Source organism: Pan paniscus, chromosome 9, assembly GCF_029289425.2.
Source record: "Pan paniscus chromosome 9, NHGRI_mPanPan1-v2.0_pri, whole genome shotgun sequence".
Classification (NCBI taxonomy): Eukaryota; Metazoa; Chordata; class Mammalia; order Primates; family Hominidae; genus Pan; species Pan paniscus.
In genome coordinates, this window is record NC_073258.2 from 21062133 (window position 1) to 21089306 (window position 27174).

The 27174-nt window shown below is 48.9% G+C and overlaps 1 protein-coding gene and 1 long non-coding RNA gene across 5 annotated transcripts in view; one reads left to right on the forward strand and one right to left on the reverse strand.

The window, feature by feature from the left end:
- PTPN5 (protein tyrosine phosphatase non-receptor type 5) overlaps window positions 1-27174 on the reverse strand; it is a 63682-nt gene that overhangs the window by 24605 nt on the left and 11903 nt on the right. For 2 of the 4 annotated variants that reach the window (XM_003830472.6, XM_034932280.3), the window contains exons 2-3: window positions 19073-19205; window positions 12920-12996 (exon numbers count right to left, since the gene is read on the reverse strand). In XM_003830472.6, coding sequence (XP_003830520.1) covers window positions 12920-12996; window positions 19073-19092 — 97 coding nt within the window. In that variant the 5' untranslated portion in view covers window positions 19093-19205. The remainder of the gene's footprint in view (window positions 1-12919; window positions 12997-19072; window positions 19206-27174) is intronic. The other 2 variants (XM_014346766.4, XM_014346767.4) reach the window with 2 other exon arrangements.
- On the forward strand, window positions 8667-12913 carry LOC117974869 (uncharacterized). The gene is made up of 3 exons (XR_004665027.3): window positions 8667-8955; window positions 10396-10452; window positions 10948-12913. It is a non-coding gene; the product is annotated as an uncharacterized LOC117974869 (long non-coding RNA).

Genomic DNA, 27174 nt, shown 5'->3' on the forward strand with positions numbered 1-27174 from the left:
GCATGGACTGGGGGTGGAGGAGTTTTGTCTCTGCCAGATAATTAAGTCCAGAATGCTAACAAGCTTTCAAAACAAAACACAACTCAAGCACTCTTTGGATGGGATATAATAAAATGGTTCTATCTGAAATTGCAAACAGCTTTGTTGCTGCAAACAAAGGCTCAGTTCTTTGTGCCTCTTTGGCGTGGAGGCCCAGAAGTACGAGGGTGAAAAGGGTCAATGAAACTCTGAGGGTGTTGCTTCCCCCAGCAGCTGCCCATGCTGAGAACTAAAAGAGCTGACAGCAGAGGCCCTGCGGCAGGGAGGTACCAGAGGTCCCCAGTGCCTGAGACTTAAGCACAAATGCTTGGGGAGGAAGGGACAGACTTGAGAGAGCATCTTGCTCCATCCTCTCATTTCGAAGATGAGAAAACTGACGAGATCCAGAGAATAAGAGGCAAAACCAGGACTGCCATGCTCATCTTTAAGCCTCTAGTTCAGCTCTCTCATTAAGCTAGCATATGAAGTTCAACAGGGATTGCCTGTGGCTATCTGGAAAGTCTAAGGCTTGAGGCCCCATGGCAGTGGAAGGCTGGGTTCTGGCTTGGGGTTCTTTGAAACATCCTGTTCAATGCCCTCAGAGGTCTAGGAAAATCCAAGTGACAGGAAGTGAACTCTTCAGCCCAAGGTACCCCCAGGACAGCAGGGCAAATCCCAAGCCTCCAGAGGCTGCCAACCATCAGATGGTCTTTGCAGCCTGGGAGGCTCACACCACGTTCTCAAGGTGTCAGGGGGCATGGACTCTCTGGCTGTGTGATCTGCGGCATCCATCTCACTACCTCAGGGGGCCTTCCAAGTGTCCCGTAAATTCAAAGAGTGGGACTAGGGGTCTTTTAGGGTCCTTCTATCTCTAAAGATCCACTGTTACTTAAAAATAAATCTGAACCTCTGCTTTAGTTTAATTCAATGGCTTCCCTTTGTTCTTAGGATAAAAACCAAAATCTTTGCCCTTGCCATGGCTAACAACAAAGGACCACCATGCTCTGGCCCCTGCTTACCTCCCCAGACTCTACCCACACCTTCTCCTAGTTTTCTCTGCTCTGGCTTCTTCCAGTCTCTGTTGGAACCAGTACGGGAAGCAGAAAAGTCTGGAAACTGGTGGTTCTGCCCTAGGATGTTAATGTCAAGGAAATCCTCACACAGTCCCCAAGGGAGCATGTAAGCCAGTGTTCTCTCCTGTGCTATGTGTGGTGGGGGTAGGGGAGTAGAGACATCTGCAAGCCCATGGCTGGGGAGCTGGTGGGCCAAGTGTTCAGGGACATCTTGGGGAGTGCTGTGCAGCCCTTAGGAGCAAAGGATCAGAGTACCATGGCACCGTGGGGGAACTCAGAAACACAGTGTTGAGTAAAAAGAACAAGATTTAACACAGTACAATATGCACAATTAAAAATATAGACACAAAAAACATCACCCATTCTGCAAGGGCGCATGGCAACAAAAAACACACATTAAACACATTACCTGTTGAGAGAGGGGGCACAGCAGTGGGACATAAAAGGAAGTAAATAGGTGAATAAAACTAAAGAGAGAGCCAGTATGGCCCACTGGAGATAACAGGACCATGCACTGAGGAGTATGATGGACGATGCTCTAGAAATTCTCGAAAACCACCTTTTCCTCTCCAAGTAAACCCAAAACAAAACCACCGAGTTGGAAGTTGAGCCAAGGTCCAATGGGGGAAACAATGAACGGAAATTGAGGGCCCTTCACCCTGTTTGCATCCTGGAACTGGGAGAGCTGGAGAGAGAGAAACCCTGGCTGTTTGGGAATCAACAACTCTGAAGGGAGAAAGACTCATGGACTGAGCTGCAGCACAGCCGACTGCCAAGGAGACCCCTGAAACTCCTTTCCTCCGAGCTGGTTCACCAACATGACCTCTGAGTCATGTTCTTGGCTTTCTACAGGCAGAGGGGAATTCCATGCCTTGGTGGCTGTCTCCAAGAATAACCAGCCCCATTAAGATCCCTAGGGTTGGGTCAGCCCCATGTTTCCACCTGCCAAGTTGAACCAATCAACCCAAAGGTTGGTGACTCAACTCAGAGGGCCCACTCTCTCACCAGCTATCACTCTTGCTTGGCAAGGATTAATTAGTATTTTGGAGTGGCCAATCACTTTTTCTTAATGATTTTAGAAAATATGAAGACCTCCCCCTACAATAAAAGCATAAAGCAAAACCAAGTCATCCATACTCTTGCCTCACTGAGAAAGGCGTTGTTTTCCTTTTGATGTATTTTTCTCTCATTGTAGGTGCACTTTTACCTCGTGCATCGTTTTGTACGTAGGCATATCCTGAGACTATGCCTCTTTGGATTACAAGGATTCAACTTTTAAGCAATATGGCAGACAGCCTCCAAGGTGGCCCTCAGTGAACCCTGCCTCCTGGTCTTCCCATCCTTGTGCAGTCCCTCCTACGTGGTACCAGGGTTAGTCTTCATGACCAATAGCACACAGCAGAAGTGAAGGCATGTCACTCTAGGATTAGGTCCTAAGAGACTGTGACTTCCATCTTGGACATGCTCTTGCTCCCTCGTGTGCTCTCTCTTGGATCACTCACTCTGTGGGGAACCAGCTGCCCTGCAGTGTGGCCACTGAGGCAGCTCGTGGAGTGGCTTGTGTGGCGAGGTACTGAGACCTCTGGCCCAGAGGCTGCAAGGAACTGGAGCCTGCCAATCACCTGTGAGTGAGCTTAGAAGTCGATTCTTCAGCCACAGTCGAGTTTGGGGATTATTGCAGCCCTGGTCAACAACTTGAGATGTTGTGAGAGATCAGGCCACATTGACTTAGGCCATGCGGCTAAGTCATTCCTGGCTTCCTGACTTAGAAACTGTGGGGGATAAGGAATGTTGTTTTAAATTACAAAGTTTTGGGGGTAATTTGTTATGTAGCAAAATATAACTAATGCAAGCGGTTTTATCCCTTCCTCAGGTAATATGGATTTTCATAGCAGGCTGTATTCCCAATGAGGAGAGACAGGCCTAAGAGGATGCGGGTTGCCCTGCTGCTGGATACCAGGACCCACTGGGAGGCTACTCAAGACTGGCAGAGGGTGGCACTGGGCTGGGTAGAGGACTAATGCACAATTCTAGATGGTCTTGCTTGTGATTGATAAGCGGTTTGCCTCAAGCTAGGTGATGTTCAACAGGGATATGGGAAAAAAGATTATCTTTTTCGGGCCTGACGCGGTGGCTCACTCCCGTAATCCCAGCACTTTGGGAGGCCGAGGCGGGCAGATCACAAGGTCAAGAGTTCGAGACCAGCCTGGCCAACATGGTGAAACCCTGTCTCTACTAAAAATACAAAAACTAGCCAGGCATGGTAGCATGTGCCTGTAATCCCAGTTACTTGGGAGGCTGAGGCAGGAGAACTGCTTGAACCCGGGAGGTGGAGGTTGCAGTGAGCCGAGATCGTGCCACTGCACTCCAGCCTGGGCGACAGAGTGAGACTCTAAAAAAAAAAAAGATGATCTTTTTCAATATCTAATAGTCATGTCAGGCACAGCCCAAACAGGGCTGAGATGGGGTAGGCTAGTGACTGGTCCTCAGAAGAAGGATGCTGTATGCAAAACCTTGTCTTGTTTAGGAAAATGGTGTGCAATGGGAAATTCTGGGCAGGCTTCTCATCTGTATTTTAAAAGGCAACATTACCCCAGCTGACATCTGGCTTATGTCTGGTTCAGACAGCCTAGTTCCCTCTTTGCTGATAACTCTTCTTGGTCCCTTACATCCTTCACTTTTTTTTTTTTTTTTTTTTAAGACAGATTCTCACTCCGTCACCCAGGCTGGAGTGCAGTGGCATGATCTCTGCTCACTGCAACCTCTGCTTCCCGGGTTCAAGTGATTCTTGTGCCTTAGCCTCCTGAGTAGCTGGGATTACAGGCACAAGCCATCATGCCTGGCTAGTTTTTGTATTTTTAGAGACAGGTTTTACCATGTTGGCCAGGCTGGTCTTGAACTCCTGACCTCATGTGACCCACCCGTCTCAGCCTCCCAAAATGCTGGGATTATAGGCTGAGCCACTGCACCCAGCCCATCCTTCAGGTTTTAACCACTTGGAATTAAAAAGAAACAGCACCAAGGTCCTAATAAACATCCCCACCTGTCCCACACATCATTTTCATACGTGTGTGTGTGAAATTCCAAAGTTTAGAGATGTAAAGTGATTCATGCAAGATCCAAGCTCAAAAAGGGCGGAGTCCAAATTCATTCACATCCAGGGCTTCTGAATCCGACAATAAGAAACCATAAAAAAATGAGCTGTGTATAAGACTGTATGGTTTACAAATCCCCATTCACATCCATTGTCTCACTGAATTCTTATAACTACCATGAAAAAAATTGCTTTTCTCATTTCACAGTGGAAATGCCTCATGGGAGGGATGGAGCAGTACAGGGCTTGTCCAAGCCCATCAGTGAAAGGCAATGCCCAATACAAGGGCAGACACACTCAGCACTGTCTTTACACCCAAGAAAATGTCCCTCGTCCTGATCTCACACTTTGAAGGGCCCTGCTCCAATCCTCCATCAGGTATGCTCCTCCTCACAGGTAAGGAGTCCAGGGAACCAAAGGGACATTCTCCCTGTAAGGCCACATATTCAAAACCCCAGATTCCCTGGTCAAATGCTCCTCAGCCTGTTTCCTGGACCTGGTGGCCCTCTTTTTTGACTGCTTCATGAGAGTACACTGTGCTGTGTGTATTCCTAGAACTGGCTAAGGTGACTGTTTGCAGAAGGTGTGTTTGGAGCTCAGATGTGTGGACTGGGGTACCCATCTACCCAAGTGCTCATGAGTGTCCTTGTGGTGCTGGACAGAGCAGGGGTGGACTGGAGACTGGCTTTCCCTAGACCCCATATTTTGGTGCAGAACTCAGAATTCTCTATTTGAACCTGGCTTTTAAACTCCCTACAAATGAATATTCGTCAGGGTGGAAGGACAACATATTTCCTTTCAAAGCTTATCAGCTTGCTTTCGAACAGTTAGCTATCTAGACATAACATATACAGCCTTACAAATGTTAGGGGTGGGACTGCACACAGCTGTGCTCTTTGAAGTGGCAGGGAGGAGAGCCAAAGAAAAGGGAAGAGCAAAAGAGCCGAAGATTTAAACAACAAAGGGTCAGTAGCTCAAATAGTGGAAGGCTGGGGAAAAGAATGAGACATGGGATGAAGGCCAAGCGGAGGAAGCTTTAGGAGAGGATGAAGCTAGTGTTAGGAGGAATGTGAAAGCTTATAAAGAGGATGTGCTGGTGGATGAAGGACGGCCACAGATTCTCTGCACTCCTCCTATCGAGGTGGCATTTACTTCCCATCCCTTGGATCTAGGCTGACCCTGTGACTGGCTTTGATCAACAAAATGTAGTGGAGTGACACCGTGTAACTTCTGGAGCTGGGCCCTAAGAGATCTGAAGCTTCTTTTTTGCCCCTCTTGGAGTGCTCCTTCTTGGTAATCACATAAGAAGTCCAACTACCATGAGACCATCATGCTGTGAGGAAGCCCAAGGTAGGAGCACTGAGGTGCCAGACATACAATAAAAGCTTTCTCGGACATTCTATCCCAGCACAGAATGAGGTGTGTACAGCTGAATGAGTGACCTCAGCTGATGCCACATGGAATGGAAGAACCACCCAGCTAAACCCTGCATGACCCTCCAAGTCATGAGCAAATAAAATGGTTGTTGTTTGAAGCCACCAAGTGTTGAGATTGTCAGGCAGCAACAGACAACCAAAACAGATGCTGAGATCTGAAATGAAGAAATGAGCTTCAATGGAAGGATGAGTTTTTTTTTTTTTTTTTTTTTCAGATATAAAGAATTCCTGAGAGCTGGGGTGATTTGTCCCTGAGCCAGACCAAAGAGAAAGGTAATGGCATCTGTCACTGCATATGTTAGGAGTACGATGGATGCCCATTTGTCTAAAAGGGCATTGGCATCAACCTTTGAAGATACGGGAGACTGGACCAGATGCATTCCTTCTTTCAGTTGCAAAGACTCTCTTTAAGTGTCATCACACATCCAGGCAACTCCCTAGAATATGAGAACTGTTTCTATCCTGGTGAAGGAAAACGGAGGATCATTCTCCCCACCAACCCTGGCCCCTTAACCATGCAAGCAGAAAACACTCCTGCCTGTGGCTGTGCTGGTTCAGTGAGGTCTCAGACCTGTGGTGGGGAGTCAAGAAAGGAACACCAGATACACTACCCCACGCCGCTGCTGTAGAACTGGCCTGGACCTGACGCCCGAGCCCCGGGCACAGGAACACAAAGAAAAAAAAACACAAAGGAAAAAAAGGTTTTTTTTCTGTTCACATTCCATATCCTGGAACAACCATCACCGTCACTATTAGCTATCATTTATAGAGCACTGTGTAATAAGCACTTTACGTCCATGAACTCATTTAATCCTCAAAAAATCTCTGTGAAGATGTCATCATATTACTACCCTTATTCTAGAGTGAGGAATTTGGAACTCACAGCAGTTACATAATTTACCTCAGGTCATGCTGTTGGGATTTGAACCCAGCTGCCTGGCCTAGCTAGATGGGCTCCATCCTGGTGTCTGAGAATAGTTAGCCTCTACTATTGCTGACCAGTGGGCACCTGGGATGGTACTTCTTTTCTCAACACAATGGCATCGTTACAGAATACTGCCCAGTTAGTGTTCTTAGCACATCCAAATGGTGTTTCGTTTATACTTTAATTATCCATTCTGAAGACTCAAGTAAAAAACTCATTGTACCATCAATGACAATAAATATCTCTAAATGCATTTGAAGTCTTGAATGAAAACAGAACCATCAATTCAACAAAGAAATAAAAATCAACAGAACCTCTACCACTGAGTGTTGACAGCTACTGGTGACATCTCAGCAGTACTACTACAACCAGGTCCATCTTCTGGAGGTTTGTCCATTTGGGCTTCTGCACCTGCACACAGACCAGCTTAAACCAGTACTAAGCACCACTCTGGGGAGCTTTGTGAAAACAGGGGCTAGCGGATCAGGGATGAGGCCCATTATGAGGTAAACCTGCTCCTTAAAATGCTTGACACAGCAGGTTCCTGAAGACATGAATCGAGACCCTATTCATGTTCTAGGTCATTTCTTAGAGGAAGCCTTCCCTGACCCACCAAGATAGGGTTGCAAAATGGCTGTACCCTTCCATGGCACCCTAAACTCTTTAGGAGCAGGGACCATGTCTGTCTTGCCTGTCACTGTATCACCAGTGCCTGGCAAGCATGGAGCATGGAGTAGGTGCTCAATAAAATGGAGTGGATAAAAGAATCAGGCTGCCTTTTCAACTGCCCTTGTTGGCTGCTGGTCCAAGACCTCATCTGTGGCATGGTAGGAAGGCTACGAAAGCTATGACTTGTTCCTTCCTGCTGGTCAGAGATAGGTGCTGCAGGACTAGGGTGACAAAGCTTTCCTTGATTCAGGCCTCCAGCTGCTTTACTTTAAAAAGTGGCACTCGGGATGGGCAGTGGCATCTTGCTGAGACCTAGACCTTGTCCTTGGCCCGAAGGAAGGGTCCACTTAATACCCACAATGATACAGAGCAGAGTGCCTAGGACTGGGTTGGGGACGGGTTGCAAGACATCAGGATCTAAGGTGGAGAGTAGGTCTCAGAATCACCAGCCCAAGAGGCCAGTTGTTCCTACCAAAAGTGCAATGGCCTACTCAGGCCTTCAGCATACTCATGACCTTGCATAAAGCCAGTTAATCATGACACACTGAAATCTCAGGTTGGTAGGGATTGTCATGGCTCCAGCCAGCTGCCCGCAGGAAGGCTCCTGGAGTACTTTGTTCCCAAGAGCAGCGTTGTCCTTAGACCTGGGCCCTGTGCCCCGTCTCTTCTGTCCATGGCACTCCCCATGAGCAGAGAAGTCCATAGGGCTCAGGAGATATACTCAACTAGAGTCTGTTAGCAGCTGGTGTCCATGTTCCCCTTTCCAGGATACACTCTAACTACTAGGACTTCAGGATTTCCTGCCCAAATGGCTTGAAGCCTACATGGGTCTCTTGCTCAGGTACATCCCTGTGAGGGTAGACACTGTCTCCTGCTTACACATCTTCAGATTTGAGGGGTGGCCAAGGAGTAGCTATTAGGGTGGAGTGTGGACCAAGCTTGAACATACAGACTGGCCTGCCCACATGCATGCATGCAAGCGATGGCCCTTGCAGTGCAGGACTGAGCAGGGGTGGTATACTGCGAGGGTCTTTATTGGCAGTCTGACCTTGGTCCCTGCAGGCCTGCCCATGAGTCTGCATGATGATGCTGTTGAGAGCAACACCTGGTGATGTTGCTCTATTCCATGTGCTGGCCCCCACTGGCACCTACTGTTGCTTTATCTACCTCCTCCTTCTACCTTGTACCTCCGCAGCAGCTGCTGGGAGCTAGGACTATGCTGGGCTAGGCCTGTACTGGTGCTGGTTGGGGGAAGGAGTGGAGTCCCCAGCATTAGCAGTGCCGCCTGGTGTCTTGCAAATGTGAACACCTACACATAGAAGAAGAGAGATTGTGAGTTTGAATGTACCAAAGTGTTTGGGTGACTGTGAGCAAATGAAGTGAGCAAGAAAGGAAGAGTGAAAGAGAAGAGGAGGGTGACCACATGAAAAAGGGTGTGTGCATGAGGGAGAAGAAAAACACACGTGTGCACATGTGCACAGGGGTGGGGAAGGCAGTGGGGTAGACACTCAGTGCCCCCACAGTACCGGGGAGCTGGGCATGACTGAGAGCCTGAGAAGAGGACAGAGAATGGAGAGGGAGAAAAGGAGTCTGCCTAGTCATTTTCGAGTGTGTGCGTGAAGAAGGGGTACAGTAGCGGGAGAAAGAGAAAGACACCTAAGGAGGGAACGAGAGAGCAAGCACATCTCCAGGAAGCATGCAGAGTGGAAGCCCCGGGATGGAGGGATGGAGCTGAGAGAGGTGAGTGTGCAAGAGGAAGGCATGCAGGTGTGTGAGCCTGGAGGTGTGCGTCCGCCCCTGCAGGGCTGTGTGAGACAGAGGCAGGCCACGTGCCCGGGTGACTGTGCGTGGGAACATGCATGTGCATCGGGGAGCATGTGGCTGTGACACGTGAGCACAAACACGAGTGTGCGACAGCACATGTGGGGGGTGTCCCAGGGGCTGTGAGGCAGCATGCCTGGCCCTGGGGCATTGTTGGGGGGGGGGCTGCCAGGGGGTGTTGGTGATGCTGAGGACGTTTCCACCGAGAAAGCTCTGATGGGACTGTATGACCTGCCCTGTGTTGGCTCAGATCTGGGTGATCGTGGTGGCTCGGAGTGTTGGCCATGTTGCCCCCATCCGAAGGTGGGTGTGGGAACGAATGAGCCACCAGGCATGGCTGGCCCTCACTCTGCCTCGCCTCTGGGTAAGACAGAGAGTGGAAAGAGCACTTGAGGGCTGGATTTTTATACCATCATTATGCAATTGCCTGCAGTGCTCATGGGCTCCTTCTAAAGGCCTAACACTCCAACTCTCTTGGCCTACAAACTCCCATTTCCTTTTATGTCCAAGTTGCAGTGAAGGTCAGTGTCCTTGACAAACATTTGTGTAAGTCTACTCTACACCAGGCTCTGGTGTAGAGTAGATTTCCACAAATTCAATGTGAATTTACCCTATTCACAATGTCAAACCATTCCCCAGTTCTTTCCCATCCCCCTCTTCATGGCTTTAATTGTCTTCATAGCACTTACTACTATTAACCATACTATGTGGCATGACTTACTTATTTTATTTGTTGTCTATTTTTCCTTAATAGCAAATGTCTGTACAGCATTTGCTATATGCCAGGCACTGTTCTAAGCTTTCTGTTAATTCACTGAATCCTCTAACAACTCTGCACAGCAGTGAATATTGTTCTTGCTATATTGTGAATGGGAGGTCCAGAAAGATTCAGTAGCTTGTCCATGATCATCTACTGGTAAGTGGTGGGGCCAAGCTGAGGTCCAGAGTCCCTGTTCTTGACTAGCACATAATACTGTCCTGGGAGGGTGGGAACTGTTTTCAGTTTGGATTTCTGTTCAATCTCTAGTGCTTACAACAGTGCCCAGCACATGTAGGTGCTCAATCAGTAGTGACAGAATGAAGAAATGAGTGAATACATGCTGGACATGGAGGATGCAGAGATGAAATAGAGAGGTCCTTGCCTTCAGAGAGCTCATGACCCCATGGAAGAGGCAAATAATTACTGCAATCCCCTATCAGGATAGCATCGTGGGAGTCTAGAGGGTCACACAACTTGCTCGGCCTCTGCAAGCAGGACTTCCCAGAGGAAGGACACAGATAGGGACAGGCACAGTGACGTTGTCTACCTCCTCCAAACTCCTATCTGGAACAAACACACCTAAACTCTTTCTGCCTCAGTCCACAGGGTGCCAGAAGATGACAGTGGCTCCATGGGGACAACAGAGGCAAAACAAGGTAGCGGTGACGACACGGGCTACTGAGAGAGACTGCCTGGAGTGAATCCTCCCTCTACCAGCTAAGTGACCTTGGACAGACTGCCTAAGCTCCCTGGGCCTTGGTCCTCTCATCTGTAAGAAGGGGTAGCAAATGACACTGATTTCCTAGGATATTACATGACCAAAACTCTTCTGTTCTACACTGGTTGCTGGCTTTTGGGGAGAAATGGGAGAGAACATTGGGATTTAACCTATTATGCTTATTACTGCAGACTCTCTGCTGTGGCTTCATCCCATTTTGCAGAAGCAGCTCAGAGCTGAAACTGTCCATGAACTTTCCTTAGGGAAGGGACTATGTCTGTTTTATTTACTGCTATATATCTAGCACCTAGTACCTGAGACCTAGTAGGTGCTCAATAAGTACTTGAGTGAATGACTGAGTGGTTACATTTATTTATTCCCCCAGGACCCTTGTGAGGATAAATATTCATATTGCTGTTGTTTCTATTCACAGATGAGGGACTGGAGCTCCAGCAAGGTTAAGTGACTTGTGCATAAACACACAGCCTGAAGCAGAACAGGCGGACTCAAACGCCAAATCCCATGCTCTTTCTTCCTCCACACCGTGCTACTCTCTGGACTCCTATTCATCCTGTCCTATTTTCTGCAGATTTCTTCTAGTCAGTGGGGCCATCCCTGATTGTAGAGTCATCTCCGAATTCTATGACTCATATCTGAATCACGAAACTGTTTAATAGTTGAAGGGGACTTCTGATGTCATCTGGACCTCCCACCCATTGTGGAAATTTCCTCTCCGTTGTCTATCTATCTAGTACTTGAATGCCTCCTGTGACGGAACACTCATTTCTTCCTCTGGAATTATCGAGTTCTATGACTGGACCACTTTTAGAGTCAGAGAGTTCTGCGTCTATGGGCCAAAGGCCTGTTTTTAATTTCAATGCCTTGGGCTTACGTCATCCTAAGATACACAGAATAGATCCGCTGCCCCTTCCGCAAGACAGCCATTCAGATATTCAGGAAGTTCTCACATCTTTTCAGAGAATTCTCTTCTAGACAGATGGTCCCATCTTAGACCATCTCAACAGGCTGTCCCAAGTGTTTTGAGCAATGGCACCCCCTACTGGTTAAGGTATGAACTGCATCAAAGGGCTTCCTCAGGAGCTGGGGCACTGAGTGTGGTGTGAATAAAATACCACTTATTTTGAAGAGTCATCGCTTTAGACTCATACCTGGTTGTTTCCAATGTCTATCTTAAAGAGTATCACGTGAAGACTCCATTCTAAGGTTCCTTGCCAATCATGAGGTCTCTGACAAGCTACAGGTTTGGAATTTCAACGTTAGAGTTCAAAAGACTTGTCTTTTTTTTGTTTTGTTTTGTTTTGTTTTTTTGGAGACGGAGTCTTACTCTGTCGCCCAGGCTGGAGGGCAGTGGCGTGATCTCGGCTCACTGCAAGCTCTGCCTTCTGGGTTCACGCCATCCTCCTGCCTCAGCCTCCCAAGTAGCTGGGACTACAGGCGCCCGCCACCACGCCTGGCTAATTTTTTGTATTTTTAGTAGAGACGGAGTTTCACCATGTTAGCCAGGATGGTCTCGATCTCCTGACCTCGTGATCTGCCCGCCTTGGCCTCCCAAAGTGCTGGGATTACAGGCATGAGCCACCGCGCCTGGCCCAAAAGACTTGTCTTCTAACAAAATGTTCAGAAGGAGAGATATGAAAATATATGCTATGTTACAGGATTATGGCGATTTTTCTTTTTTTATTTGTATTTATTTTCTAATATTTTGACAGTTAACCTTTTGTTATAAGAAGGAAAAGAACAATAAAAACTTATAAAAAATGTAAAACTCTCTCCCCACCCCTTCTTTTTCTTCCTTCTGAGGCTGTTTATCATGGCGTGGGTCATGGGGCTACAACTGGGACAAGCTGCCACCCTGTGGGCAACAGTACCTTGGTAATATCTCCATGGTGGCTGCAATGGCTTGGCTCCCTGCAACTGTGGTCAACTGGACTCAAGCAGCACAGTTTCACCCTCAAGCCGGGCTTCTCAACAGGGAGGTCAGGTAGTTCTCCACATCCCCCACCCCATCCTTGGCTCATGCTGCCTTCAGGTTTTGTTTCCTACCCTTACCTCTTGAAGTCAGCCCAGCACTGAACGGTCAGTGGTCATCCCCTAGGAGCCCTGTACTCCTCAGCTCTTCGTCCTTCTTTTCACTTCCTAGCACACCCTCAATTGCCTGCTCTTCCCTCTATGTGAGCCTAGAGCAGCTCCAAGTGATAACAGGTCAGAAGGCATCAGGGATTAGAAAAACAAGTCCCCATATAAACGAAGAGCTATGGAGCAGCTGCATGGATATTCTTGTGCAAGTTCACAGCTAGCTAGGCTTTACTCCAGCCCCAGCTTCAGCCGGGGCATTGTCTCTCCATTCTGAGGTCTGGGAGGAGCTGGGTGCTGAGAAGACTCACCCGGTAGCCTCTCACTGCAGCACATGTCCAGGGCCCCTCCCTCGGAGTCATCAGCAGCGTGGTTCTCTCTCTCACTCCTGCAGCAGGATGGAAAAGGTAAGAAGATGCTGTTGAGCCAGGATCAAGACAAAAACCCTGAGCAAAGATAAGAAGGCTCCCTCTCCTGTATTCTGTATCCCTTTGAATAACTCCACCCCATCAAAGGGACCTGAGGAAAATACCAGCCTATTGAGGGGTCAAGCTGCAGAGGCAGGAGCAGAATTTTGCAGGTGTCTTCCTTGTGGAATCAGTGGCAGCAGTATCATCACAACCATCATCATCATCATCATCACCATTATCATCACCATCATCATCACCTCTACAGTAGGAGGATTTACTATACGCAAGCACTTTGCAAACTTTATCACATTAAATCCTCACCATGACCTCATGAATGAGGGATCATTAAACAGGCTCAGAGAGGTTAAGTAACTTGCCCAAGGTCACACAGCTCAATAGAATAGAGATGAGTTTGAAATTATGACCTAGGACTCCAGGCTCATGCTCTCGCTGTTGTGCCATTCTGTCTCCTAGTTCCAGTGGTTTTGAACCATGGGTGGACAAGAAGAGGGCTCTGAGTAACCCACAATCTTGTGTCCAGCTCTCCAAGATATGCAAGTCCCCTCTGCCCCAGGCAGTGAAAAGTGGTATGCAGAACTCTTCTCCAGAATAGCTAGAAAAAGTAGTTACATACATGTTTTGTATAGTCTAAATGTTTCCTTCCTGAAATCAGAGAACCCTCTTTCTAGCCTGTTAGGGGCACCTTATAGGAGAGTATGGGGGTCTAGTTTTTCTCCTTTACCTGGTAAGCTGGAAAAATGTTGCTGGAGATCAGCTAGACCCCATGAAGCATCTTGAGAGTAGACATATCTTGAGGGCAACCACTTGACTCACAGGGGGTCCCCTACCCTGGGAATGGCCTGAAATGCAGCGTGGGCTCCAGTGGCCTTGTCTGCCTTTCATGTCTCTGACCCTTGGCAGTAGCTGATGACTGATCCAAGGCTGAACACACAAACCAGCCTGGGTCAATCAGATCCTCTCCCTTGCACATTGAAAATGCATTCTGATGCATTTTGCTGGTGCTGAATCATGGTAGCCACAGTGCCCTGGAGAGAAGACCTGCTGCTGAGGGCCTGAGAGCTGCCTTGTTCCCATCTGTACTGAGTCTTGGACAATATGCCCATCAAGACCATAAGATGGCCGTGGATCCTTCCAATAAATCCCCACATTTTAGCTTACGCTAGTGGGATGTGATTTCTGAAACTGGCAACCAAAAGAACCTTTGACATAGCCTTGCTAGCATACTTTCAGGAATTCCAGAGGCTCAGCTGCTTCTCTGCCCCCAAGTCCTGCTATCCTGCTTCTTGGACTGGCCCTAGGGCCAGTTTCAGGCCCAATTCCAGATTTTAAATAATTAAGGGCAGAGAGGTCAGGTTCAGGGTGGCCCTTCTCCCTCTGATATCTTCTTTTTCAACTGGCATTATATCATTTTATTTTTTTCCTCAACCCAATTGCCAGGGTCTCTGAGAATCACAGGTCCTAGAGCCCAGCACTCCTGCAGAGAGGAGGTCACTTCCTTCAAGGTAACTTTAAGTGCATTCTTTAAATGTCTCTGGAGTCCCTCCACATTTCTCCCTCCCCATCTTGGTCCCAGCCACCATCATCTCTTGCCTAGATTGCTGTGGCAATATTTTAACTGGCTGCTGGCATCCACTCAGGCTGGCCTCCAAAACATTCTCCACATGGCTCCAGTGCTTATGGCATAGAAAATCTGTGCAGTTTACAAACTGCACAACTGGATGTGGAAGTCCCCTCTGCCCCAGGCAATGGAAAGTGGCATGGCGAACGCTTCTCCAGAAGAGAGGAGCTAGAATCAATTCCTCAAAACTCAACGTTTACCACATAACCTTTCTTGAAAAAATATTTTCATGGCATCCTTATTGTACTTAGAACAAAGAAAAATCCTTTGGCATAGTTCATAGATGTTGGGTGGTCTGGTCCCTGTGGATCCCTCCAGCCTTACCCCAAGTCCCTCTCCCTCTTGACCTCTGCACTCCAGCCACACTGGGAAGGCTCTTTCCTCACAGCGCCTTCCACATGCTTTTCTCTCACATGGTATGCACTTGACACGGTTAGAAATGTCACTGTAATATATGCCATTATTCAACATCTGTCTCCATCATTAGACTGTGGCTTTCATGAAGGCAGGGTCCGCTATTTCTGTTTTATTTACCATTGTATCTTCAAAGCCTCGCACAGTGCCTGGTTCGTAGTAGGATGTTCAATAAATAAACACTTATGGAATAAGTAAATGTTGACCTGACATTCTTGAGAAAACATTAGGAACCTCAAACACAGCCATCATCTGAGCTGCTTTGTGGACGGGTCTTTGCTAAGTAGCTGGGAGCTCTCCTCCACAGCTGTTGTCCACAGAAGTCAGAGAATCACAGATCTAGAAGGCCTCTCATTTTACAGAGGAGAAACTGAGGCAGAGGATGGGGTCTGACTTGCCCCACATTTTATATTGAGTTGGTGGTGGCCACAGGGATTGTGTTTGAGAGCACCCACCCCCAACCTTCCAATCCTAAACTTGTTCTTTCCTTACCCTAACGAGCACCTAGCTGGATGGCAGCCCATGAGGGCTGACCCCTGCCTGGGTACAGAAAGGCACAGTATCCAGATACCTCTGGAAGGGGACCCATGTGTGACTCACACCTGCTTTCACACCTTAAGCCTCTCAGGCCCCAAACTGTGTTCAGAATAGCTCAGTGCTTCATGTGTGCAGTGGACTCTATAAATAAGCTTCCTAGAAAATGACTAATTTCATAACCAGAAAAGCAGAACGAGTAGCACCTCTTGACTGCAAAGGAAAATGGAGCAAGAGCCTCTGCTGCTCTTCCCTGTAGTCGAAGGACTCCAGGCAACCCCAGCCACAGCCTGCGTGTCTAGACTGTCCAGAGGAGGGTTTAATTAGCTTTCCAAAGAAAATACATGGCCCATTCAGGCTGGACGGGGAACCCAGTCTCTGGGTGCTGCCTTCCTCCCTCCCCACCAAGAGCAGAAATAGCTGCTTTTATTGGATTGCTAAGGCTCCTGCTCTCTCCTTCCCCACTTCTATCAGCCAGGCAACAGGAACAGAACACTGGCCTGTGACAACAGCAGCCACTTGCTGGGCTGCCCCCACCACTGCTTCCCTTATAATCAGAGACCACCAGGGATGAAGGGACTTGGAAATCACCCAGCCTGCCCCCACTTCACTAATGAAGGATGTCCCGGAGTGAAAGTAGCTTCCCACAGCCATCGTCGCATTCAACAGGCGTGTGCTGAGCACCTCCTGTGAGCAAGGCCTGGAGCTGCCCTAGGAATACAGTGATGAATAATCCAGGCCCCTCCTTGCAGGCTCCCAGTCTTCTCAGGGAGACAGACATGCAGACACGACTGTACCCTGATGCCTGCTTTAATTGATGTATGCATGTGACCACCCTGGGGGAGGTTCTGCTCATTTGTGGGAGGGGCAAGGGGAAGAGGAAGTCTTCTCCAAGGGGGAGACAGGAGCTGGTTTTAATTTTTTTTAAATTAATTAATTAATTAATTTTTGAGACGGAGTCTCACTCTGTTGCCCAGGCTGGAGTGCAGTGGCACTATCTCAGCTCACTGCAACCTCCACCTCCCCGGTTCAAGTGATTCTCCTGCCTCAGCCTCCCAGTAGCTGGGATTACAGGCGCCTGCCACTATGCCCAGCTAATTTTTGTATTTTTAGTAGAGACGAGGTTTCATCGTATTAGTCAGGCTGGTCTCAAACTCCTGACTTCAGGTGATCCTGCTTGCCTCGGCCTCCCAAAGTACTGGGATTACAGGCATGAGCCACTGCGCCTGGCCAGGGACTGGTTTTTAAAATATGTTTTTAGGTGAATGAGGGGTTGGGAAAAGGATTTCTTGGGTAGAGCAAATAGAAAGAGCAAGGCATGGAGGCCCAAGATGTGTGGAACATCTGGTGCCATCAGAAGTAGGCTGGTCAGTGGGATGGAGCAGCAGAAGGGGGCTAGGCCTCAGCAGAGGCACGTGGGCAAGAAGCAGCCTAGAAGACAGGAATCCTGCCTCCTGGGGTGGCGGGGGAAGCCCTTTTCCACTTGATCATGTGGCTTCCCTGTGGCTTCCCTGCACTGAGAGTGATGCTGGCTCTCTCACACCTGGTCTGGCTGGGTAGGTCTGTAACGGGAAGTGGGGGAGCAGCAGCTTACGTTTAAGGAATGGACTTTAGAACCAGCTGGTAGCATCCGATCTGGTCTGAAACTACTCTTTTTACTGTGCTAAAATTCCCATAGCATAAAATTCAACATTTTGACCATTTTAAAGGGTACAATTCAGTGGCATTTAATACATTCATAATGTTGTGCAACCATCATAATGATCTGCTTCCAGAATATTTTTGTCACCCCAGAAGGAAATCCTGTACTCATTAAGGAGTCACTCCCTGTCCTCCTCCCCACAGCCCCTGGCAATGGCTTATTTGCTTTCTGTCTCTATGGGTTTGCCTATTCTGGATATTTCACATAAATGGAATCATAAAATATGTAGCCTTTTGTGCTTTTGTGTTTGGCTTCTTGCACTTAGCAAGTCCATAGCATACATCAGTACTTCATTCCTTTTCATGGATTCCTTTTCATGGCTGAATAATATTCTACTGTAGGACAGACGATGTTTTATTTATCTATTCATCAGTTGAACATTTGGGTTGTTTCCACCTTTTAGCTATTTGTGAGTAGTGCTCCTGTGAACCAAACTGCTCTGTTTCCACTCTCCTCCCATCACGCTTGTGGTTTTGGGCAATCCTTTCTGCGCTCTGGGTCTGAAGCCTCACTTATGAAAATATGGTGGTCAGACTCTAAGCCTGTTGTAACTTGAAGGTCATCACCTTCCTCTGCTCGTTCGTATGTGTGAAGGTAATGCGTTGTGCAGCTACGCCACCAGTGCTGGATGCTGGAGATCCAGCCTAGACCACCCACCCCATTTTCTAGAAGTTCACGGCCAGTGCAGAAGATACAGAACAGCTGCTGCCGTGGGCTGGGTGAAGTGTTCTAACAAAGGCACCGCCCCTCTGCCTGGGGGGTAGAGTGGGGGATGGGGGGTGCTATTAGGAGACATCCTGGAGTCTCCTAACATGAAGTCCCAGCTTTGCCCAGGACTTATGCAGAGAAAGAGCTGGCTGGTTTGCTGAGCCAATCAGGGAGCCTGAGCCTGCTTCCAAGGTCGGTGAGGAGCAAGGGGGAACTGGGATGCTGAAGCCAGGATTCCTGGGTGTGAGGCTGAGCCAAGCCCAGGCAGACATGCCCTCTATCCTGGGCTTTGTGCTCCTGGTACCCCGTAAATACCCCTCACTGTCAACGTGGAGCTCCTACCACCCTCTTAAAGCTCCAACCCCACCTGACATCTCTATTCGCTGAATCAAACCTGTCCATTCCTCCCTTCGAGCCTTGTTTGTGCTGTTCCCTCAGCCTGGAAGATCCTTTTCCCCTTTTGTCAAATCCTACTCATTCTCCAAGGTGTGACTCAGGCGGTGCGTCTTCCACGGAGCACTCCCTGATCTCTCAGGAAGAACTGTGTCCTCCCACTTCTGGGCTCCCCCACACACCTGGTTCATATGTCCCTTTGTCTCTTACTTTGTTCTGCTGCTATAGTTAGCTGTGTATGCACCTGCCTCTCCCACCAACTTCCGACTTTGAAGCATCCTCACCCCCTCAACCACCTCTGCATCCCAGGTGTTTAGCACAGGGCCTGAGCCTGTTGATGTACACCTTAAAGGCCAAATGCAGGGTAGTGGCAGGGTCTCAGGGTTGGTAGCTTTAGGGGCTCTAGGAAGGCAGACTCCAGCTAGGAGCCTCCCAATTAAAGAAGATGGCCAAACCATAGCCAGGAAGCGGCCCATAATGCCATCCAGATTTTCATCAGCATGTTCAGCAGGCAGGGGCAGAGGGCATGCTGGTTTCATGGAAAAGGAATGATGAGGCTGAACACCTCATGAGAATGAGTCATGTGCCCCAGAGCATCCAGATGGAGAAGGCTTGGCCTCCTCAGTGGGCGGGTTGCAGGGGGATGGCGTAAACGCTCACTCACCTGGCTCCCTCATAATTCATTCCCAAGGTGTCTGGATGGGGAAGGGTGCCATCTTCCAGGGCAGGAAGCTTTCTCAGCAAAAAGCAAGCTGGTGATATAAATGAAGGAGAGAGGGCAGCTTCAGATCATCCAGCTGGGAAAACGGGGCAAAGAGAGATTAAGTGACTAGTCTCAGGTCACACGGTGTGCCAACAATTTGTTTTCAGGTAGTTAAAATCCTGATTTCCTTCTGGGAGTCACCTTTCTCCTCCCCTGGTGCCCTGCTTGCCTCTTGCTACACAGACAGCCCAGAATCAGAACTCAGTATTTATATCATACCCCAAAGCCTTCTAATAAATATCTTTTCTGCCTAAGTTACTCAGAGTCCTCTTCTGTTGCTGGCAACCACAGAACCCAGACTGATGCGTGCAGCAAACTCGTGGAATGAATAGGCTCTGAGCCCAGGACTCCCAATGCTTAGTTCACTGCTATTTCCGTCCTGCCAAGCTGCCTACCCTCCTTGCCCAGCTGTCCACTGTCCAGCCATCTGTCCTCACGTCTGAGCAGACTGCAAACTTGAGTGTTCTGGATCCCAAACACAGGGTCTGAGTGTTCTCTGCTTGGGATGTGCCCAGACAAATGACTTCCCTTCCATCCCTGCTCTTCTCTGAGTGGGAGAAGTGGGTGCGGGCATGGCAGGGACCCCAGGGAAGGGAAGATGAAAAGTGCAGGGTAGGCCCAGCCTGCTGAGGGGCTCGGGCAACAGTTGTCCATTTTTCATTTGAGTCTGATTCAGGGATTGGACCATTCATTTGTTCAACCCGTTTACTAAACACCTGCTATATTCAGGCTACGTGTGGGACCCTGGGAATACAATGAACGACAAGCATCTCATGGGGGATGTAGGTAAGAAGAAAAGGCAATGGTGACACAGGTGACCTGTGTGCGGGGAGACGAGCAGGGTGCCCTGGGAGTGCCAGCCAGACCCCTAAGGAGGCAGAGGACTCAGGAGACGTTTGGTACCCAGGAAGGGCCATCTCTGGTGAGATGTGAAAGAGGAGTGGGGGTGAGAGGCCGTGGGATGAGACAGGAGGGGGTGGGGTACTCCCAGTAGAAGGAGGGCATGTGGACGGGCCTGGAATTGACACAAAGCAGGACACATTCAAGGACTAGAAAGAAATGTAGTCTACAAGGGGAGTGTGGAAAGGGGGTGTGGTGTGGGATGGGACAATCCACTGAACCGCTCACTTGGAATTTTTTCCTTTTCCCTCCCCTTCTTTCCAGAGAGGTAAGACAGACCTATACTCCCTTGGGAGAGGCGGCTTGGCTGCAGGACCAAAGGCCAAGTTCCTGGAGGAGCTATCCTTCCAGTCTTTGTTTTGTAAAAGCTGGAGCACCTGGGGGCGGGTGTCTCTTGGTCAGGGAGGTGGGGGTGTGAGGAAGGGGAGGGGGTCTCCGGGCCTGGGAAGGTGACAGAGCCCATCAGTTCCATGACTGGTGCCTGGTGTGTGGGTGGGTGGCACTGAGTGCATAGAGAGGGCTGGATCTCAGCCTCCAGGGCTTCCGCTGCACCCCACACGGCGTCCTCCCGACAGAAGGCACAGAGTCTGCAGACCCAGAGGGGCTCTTCAGTGGGGCTGGGGTATCTCAGCTATAATCAGTGTGGTTTCCTTGAAACATCCCTGGCATGGGGGTCACAGCAGTGGGTCAGAGTCACTCCAGTGATGGCTGGGATTGAATTTCCTACCAGATAGGGATGCTGGGGAGCTCTGAGTCTGGGCTAATTTCATTTAAGGAGCATAATGAGACATTTCTTCCATACCTGATATTAAGGATTAAAAAAATCAACCAGTTCTAAGAATAGATTCTTGGCTTGGGAGGCAGGAGACCAGCTAAAATGTGGGTGTGTCAATCAGGTAAGAGATGGGGCATCCTAGCCTGGGACTGCAGCTGGGGACTGCCCCCTTGCTGGGCCACCTGCTCCAGTCACTCTGATTTCAGACCGTAACTGCCTCCTCATCACCCCCGTGACCATGAAGGACATCCTTCCCTTCACCCCTTTGCTTAGGCTGTCTCTCTTGCCTGGAAGGCCATCACCTCTTTGCACCTCTCCTTAAAATCAAACTCAGACTTTAAGCTCCAGCTTAATCTTGAATTGCTCTAGGAAGCCTTCCCTGGGGATAGGTCTTCACTCTGCTCTAGTCAAACTGTGTGGCTCTAGGAAAGTGTCTTTATCACTCTGAGCCTTAAATTTTTCTCATATGTCTAACACGGATGACAATACCTTCCACACAGGATGGCGGTGAAGATCACCAGTGAATGAGAAAGGTGAATGTTGACTATCATGGTGACTGGTGAACAGCAGGTGCTCAGGATCTGTGCAAACAACCAACAAAGGCACAGCAGAGAAATGAGGGTGGTGGTGGTGGGGAAGCAGGTGTAGACAATGTATAAACTCCCAGGAAAGGGCAAAGGGCTCTGACCAATGCCAACTTGTCTGGGGCAGCCTTTGAACAAGAGAGGCATCCCAGGACCATGTGCCCTCCCTCACTGACAACAGAAAGGCGTTGCTGGGCCTGCAGGGGTCTGTGGTCTGGTCCAAAGGTCCAGTATGAACTGAATTTACCAGCTTCCCCCTGTACTCTGAGGAGGAGGGGGCTGGAGGGGGCTTGAGGAGCCCTCGTCCTGCCAAATTCCTAGATTGGGTAGGATGGGAGCAGGAAAAACACACACAGATTCTTTGCTGGCTTTGGCCAACCTGCTGGGACCAAAGTAGCAGGGGCTAGCTGCATAGGCAGCATTGAGAGAGACCAGGGGCTCATGATTGAAGCCAACACATTCTGTCCTAAATACATCTTTGGGGTGGAGGGTCAGAAATTCACAGTGATTCAGCTCAGACTCTGTGGACCCTCCCAGCCTCTTCTCAGGGCCACTTTGGCTTTCTTTTAAAATCTACACTTTTAAAATTTCATGGTCAGGTTGGTGAGGATGGAAGGGAACAGGAGGAGGTGATCTGAGAGAGAAAGGAAGCAGGAAAAAGGGCAGAAGCAATCTTAGGGCCACCTGTTCAGTAACATCTTAGCTCCCGACCAAAGAGGATAACAATGACAGTATCTTCACAACAGAAAGGGCAGCTGTCACTACTGCACCTGGACCACACAGGCCAGGAACTGCTCCAGGGCCTTGCATGTGTTAGCAAATTCAGTCCTCACAGCGGCCCCTGGAGGAACGTACTAACGTTCCCTGCATTTTCTAAAGGAGGAAATGGAAATTCAGAGAAGTAAAGTGACCTGCCTAAGGCCACACAGCTAGTTATCACAGAACTTCCCCCATTGCCCACATTCCTAACCTCTCTTTCACTTTTTAGCTTTTGGTAAGAAAAAATATTCTGCAAATACAATAGGAAGAGACCGCATATCATGGCAGTTGCTTTCTATATGTTCTTTTAAAAAATCCTCACCATAAATCTATGTGAGTAGCATGTGATGATCACCATTTTTACAGATGAGAAAACTAAGGCTCAGGGGGTGAAGTGACCCAAGCGAACGAGTGAAGGAGCAAGAGGGAGATCCCTGTGCCTGTGTCCCTGCTTGGGCTCACTGCTGTTCTCCCCAGAAGAACGACTGGAAGTCCTGCGCGGGACCACGACCTCGGGTTTCTCCACTTGAAGCAACAGCCCAGGAAGCAGGCCTTGGGAGGCTAGCTTGCATGGGGAGTTTGGGAGGCTGGCTTGGGTGGGGAGCCTGTGATGGTGGCAGCTGTGTTCCATCAGTGCCATGACGAATACACTCACTGGCCCAGGGCCCAGAAGCCATGGGCTCTAGTCCCAGGCTACTGTGTGACCTTGGGCTAGTCATTTCCCTTATCTGAATCTCAGTAGCTCCAAATGAAAACCAAAGGGCCTGAATGAGATGACCTCTAAGGGCCTTTCCTTAGACGTCAGGCTTCAATTCCGGGCCTGTCAGGTTTAACGAGGCAGAGGGTGGAACGGCAGTGAACCAGCAGAGGGCGCTCACAGCATCAGGGAAACAGGCCTTGGTCCATGGAGCCCAACCTGCAAGCATGTCCGGCCTGAGCCAATTATTTAGAGAGTCCAGGTTCAGCTGTGATTTGATGCTGTGGATGGTCCTACCTGATTATAAATGGTGCGGCGGTCAGGGACCCAAAAGATAGAAAGGCAGGATTTTGGAGTTCAAAGGTTATCCGGTCTGATTCTCTGTTCTCCAAGACTCTGAAAACATTGCATTCTGCTTCCTCTCCCTGCACCTGCCCCCAGGTATGCAGTTTAATTTACCGGGAGAAAACAGGCAATCACAAATGCAAAGGTGTGATCACACTTCTTGTGGGCGTCTTCTGGTATTTCCGTTCAGTTACATGCTTGCTCCTACCTATAATGCTTTAGGATGCACTTTTTCCTCCACTGGAAAGCCCCCTTTTCCCTTCTCTGCTTGGAAAATTCTTATTTGCCTTTTAAGACTCTGTTCAAATGTCACCTCCTCAATAGAACCCTCCCCAACTCCCTTAGGAAGAACTGGGTACTCCGTCTTCTGTTCTTACCCCTCCATACGGTCATTATCTGTTGATGCCAGTCTCCCAGCCTCACACAGAGCTCCCTGGACATAAACCTGTGGTCTGTGATTACCGCAGCTTCCTTTTATTGCAGGCTTATTGTGTGCTGGATGTCGTGCCAAGCACTGCACATGTATGACATCATTCACCTCTCACTAGAACCATATGAGGTAAAAAGTCATCCTCCACCTACACGTGGAGATTGGGACTTAGAGACACTAAGTCACCTGCTCAAGGTCATATAGTTGGTATGTTGCAGAACCAGGCTTCAAACTCAGTTTATCTCAACCCCAGGCTTTATTTAAATCACTACGTTTACAGCATCTGATATGGACTTTTCTGCTTCCCATGTCCAATACTGTATCTGGCACCAGGCAAATGTTAAAAAAAATGAAAAGTGGGGTAATGTTTGAGCATTTACAAATGGCTCATTAAAAACACCATAAAGGGCCAGGCACGGTGGCTCATGCCTGTAATCCCAGAACTTTGGGAGGCCGAGGTGGGCAGATCACCTGATGTAAGAAGTTTGAGACCAGCCTGACTAACATGGTGAAACCGTCTCTACTAAAAATACAAAATTAGCCGGGCGTGGTGGCGGGCGCCTGTAATCCCAGCTACTTGGGAGGCTGAGGCAGGAGAATCACTTGAACCAGAGAGGCAGAAGTTGCAGTGAGCCAAGATTGTGCCACAGCACTCCAGCCTGGGCGACAGAATGAGACTCCATCTCAAAACAAACAAACAACACCATAAAAGTAGTAAACACATAGGCTTTGGCTCTGGACTCCCCAAGTATGAATCAAGGCTCCCCCACTGGCTGCCTGATCTTGGGCAAGACTTTGACTTCTCAGTGCCTCAGTTTCTTCATCTGTGAAGCAAGGATAAATGTGTCTACACTTCAGAGGGTTATAATGGAGATTAAATGAATGTTGATCTTCACACAAAGTTTTTACATGAGATGCATGGAAAATGTGTAGATCAGGGCCAGGAAGCTCCTAAAAATGTTAATTGTCATCATCTTGTGTTTCAGGCTTTGCCTGTTTCCCAGTTAATATAACTTTTCTCCTCCCACGGATAAGGTCCATGAAGGCTCTGGGATGAATCTTGCGGAGTGCTGGTAAACCGGTTCTTAACTTTCTCTTTACTGGACCTGAACTGCTGTATCACTGGGAGCAAGATGAAGTAAACGAGAATATTATGCAGGAATTAAAAAAAGAATAATGTAGGCCAGGCATGGTGGCTCACACCTGTAATTCCAGCATTTTAGGAGGCCGAGGCAAGAGGATCGCTTGGGGCCATGAGCTCGAGACCAGCCTGGGCAACACAGTGAGATCCCATCTCACCAAAAAATAATATGTGAGCGGGGCATGGTGGTACACACCTGTAGTCCCAGCTACTCAGCACGCTGAGGCAGGAGGATCGCTTGAGCCCAAGACTTCAAGGTTGCAGTGAGCTATGATCGCACCACTGCATTTCAGCCCAGCTGACAGGGCAAGACCCTGTCAGAAAAAGGAAGGAAGGAAGGAAGGAATGAAGAAAGAAAGAAAGGAAAGAAAGGAAGGAAGGAAGGAAGGAAGGAAGGAAGGAAGGAAGGAAGGAAAGAAGGAAAGAAGGAAGGAAGGGCAGGCCCTGATTTGTGCCCTCTGCCAATTTTCATGGTGTAAATGCTCCCACCATGGCTAATTTGAAGCTATGATTGTGAAGAGTCATGCTGCCAGTCTTAGCAGAGGTCCAGAGTTTTGCTCAATCTGTGCCTCAGTTTCTTCATCTTTAAAATAGAGCAGCAGTAGGACCTAACTCAAAATACTGTTGTGAGGAGTAAACCTGAAGCTCTTAGATGAGCACATGGCACGTTGTATGCTCTGTGTTAGCCAATATTACTGTTAAGAGTTTCAACTCAGTCTCACTGTTGCTTATCTGGCTTGGACACTGACCCAACCCCAGCAACTGGCCTTCTGCTCTGATGGGCAGAGTCTCTGCCTTCTAGGATTAGGCCTTGTCCACTCTTGCAGCTCTCCCTTCTCCCTCTGTGACACAGTTTGGATATTGGTCCCCACCCAAATCTCATGTTGAATTGTAATCCCCAGTGTCGGAGGTGGGGCCTGGTGGGTCACGGAGGCGGATCCTGCATGGTTTGTGCCATCCTGACGAGAGTTCTCACAAGATCTGGTCTTTTAAAAGCATGTGGCACCTCCCTCAACTCACTCTCTTGTTCCTGCTTTCGCTGTGTGATGTGCCTGTACCCTCTTTGCCTTCTATCTGATTGTCAGCTTCCTGAGGCCTTCCTAGAAGCCAAGCAGACACCAGTGCCCTGCTTCCTGTACAGGCTGGCCATGTGACAATTAAACCTCTTTTCTTTATAAATTACTCAGTCTCTTGCATTGCTATAATGAAATTGCTGTATTTCTTTATAGCAATGCAAGGACAGTCTGCTACACCCCGGAACTAGAATTCTGGCCTAGCCTGTGTTGGTTACACACCCACCCTGATCACACATTATTTCATGCCTCTGGTTTCATCCCTAGACTTCCCTCATGCTGCCCTGGGCCTGGGCTGCCCGTGCAGCTGTCCCTTGCTCCGGATGGTCCATGATGATCCCTTCTGGCATCTGCTCTGCTCCTCATTGCTTACAAGGCTCCTTCTCATGGGGCTGGAATGTACTTACAGAGGGGAAAGCTGAAGTTCAGAGCTCAGTTTGCTCCCACCTGCAACTAGAGGGGCCCCTAGCTCCTGCCACACCCTGCTGTGAGCTCCAGCTTCTCATCAGGGCCCCCACCCCCAGCCCGATTTAACCCTTCTGTGCTCAGGCCTGGCTCACGTCATGGCAACCTGGGAAGATCTTGGCATCTTCAGGTTTGGTGGAAGAGTCTAACTGAGTCAGAAGCAGGGCCTGGAGGGGAAGACACAGCGAGGCTGGGTTTGGAAACATTAGCTGGATTTGAGGCTCTTTTGCAAGGAAAAAAAAAAATAGAGTGTAAACTAGGAAAAAATCCCAGGTGGGACCAAGAGTCAAGGTTGAAAGGAGCCTGACCTCTTGAATTCAAATTTAATAAATAGCAGCTGCAGACCTACCATATGCCACATGCTTCTCAGTACCTTATTTCATTAGCTCTTTGAGACAACCCCATGAAAACATCATTATCTCACTCTGCAGGAGCTATAGGCACTTAAGAGAGGTTAGGGACTGACATGAGAGCAGGTACGTGGTCTCCCTGGTCCTGGGCCAAGGATGGCTGATTCTCTCCTCTCCCTGTGCCAGTGGACAGCTGGAAACCTGGGCCCAGGGCAGGCTGTCAACAGAGGTCCTCAGTCAACGGGCTGAATTCCTCAAAGCATGACAGACTGACCATTCTGAGATCACATATTGTAAGGCAACCCTGGTCCTCCGGGAAAAGGACGAATTCAGAGGCAGAGAGACCTGGCTAAAATGCTGTGCTCTGCCACTTTCTCCACAAGGGGCCTTGGGTCGGTGTCCTAACCTCTCTGAGTCTCAATTTCCTCCCACTTAACATGGCAGCGATGAGAGCTGCAGGGTTGTGATGAAGCCTGGGAAGCGA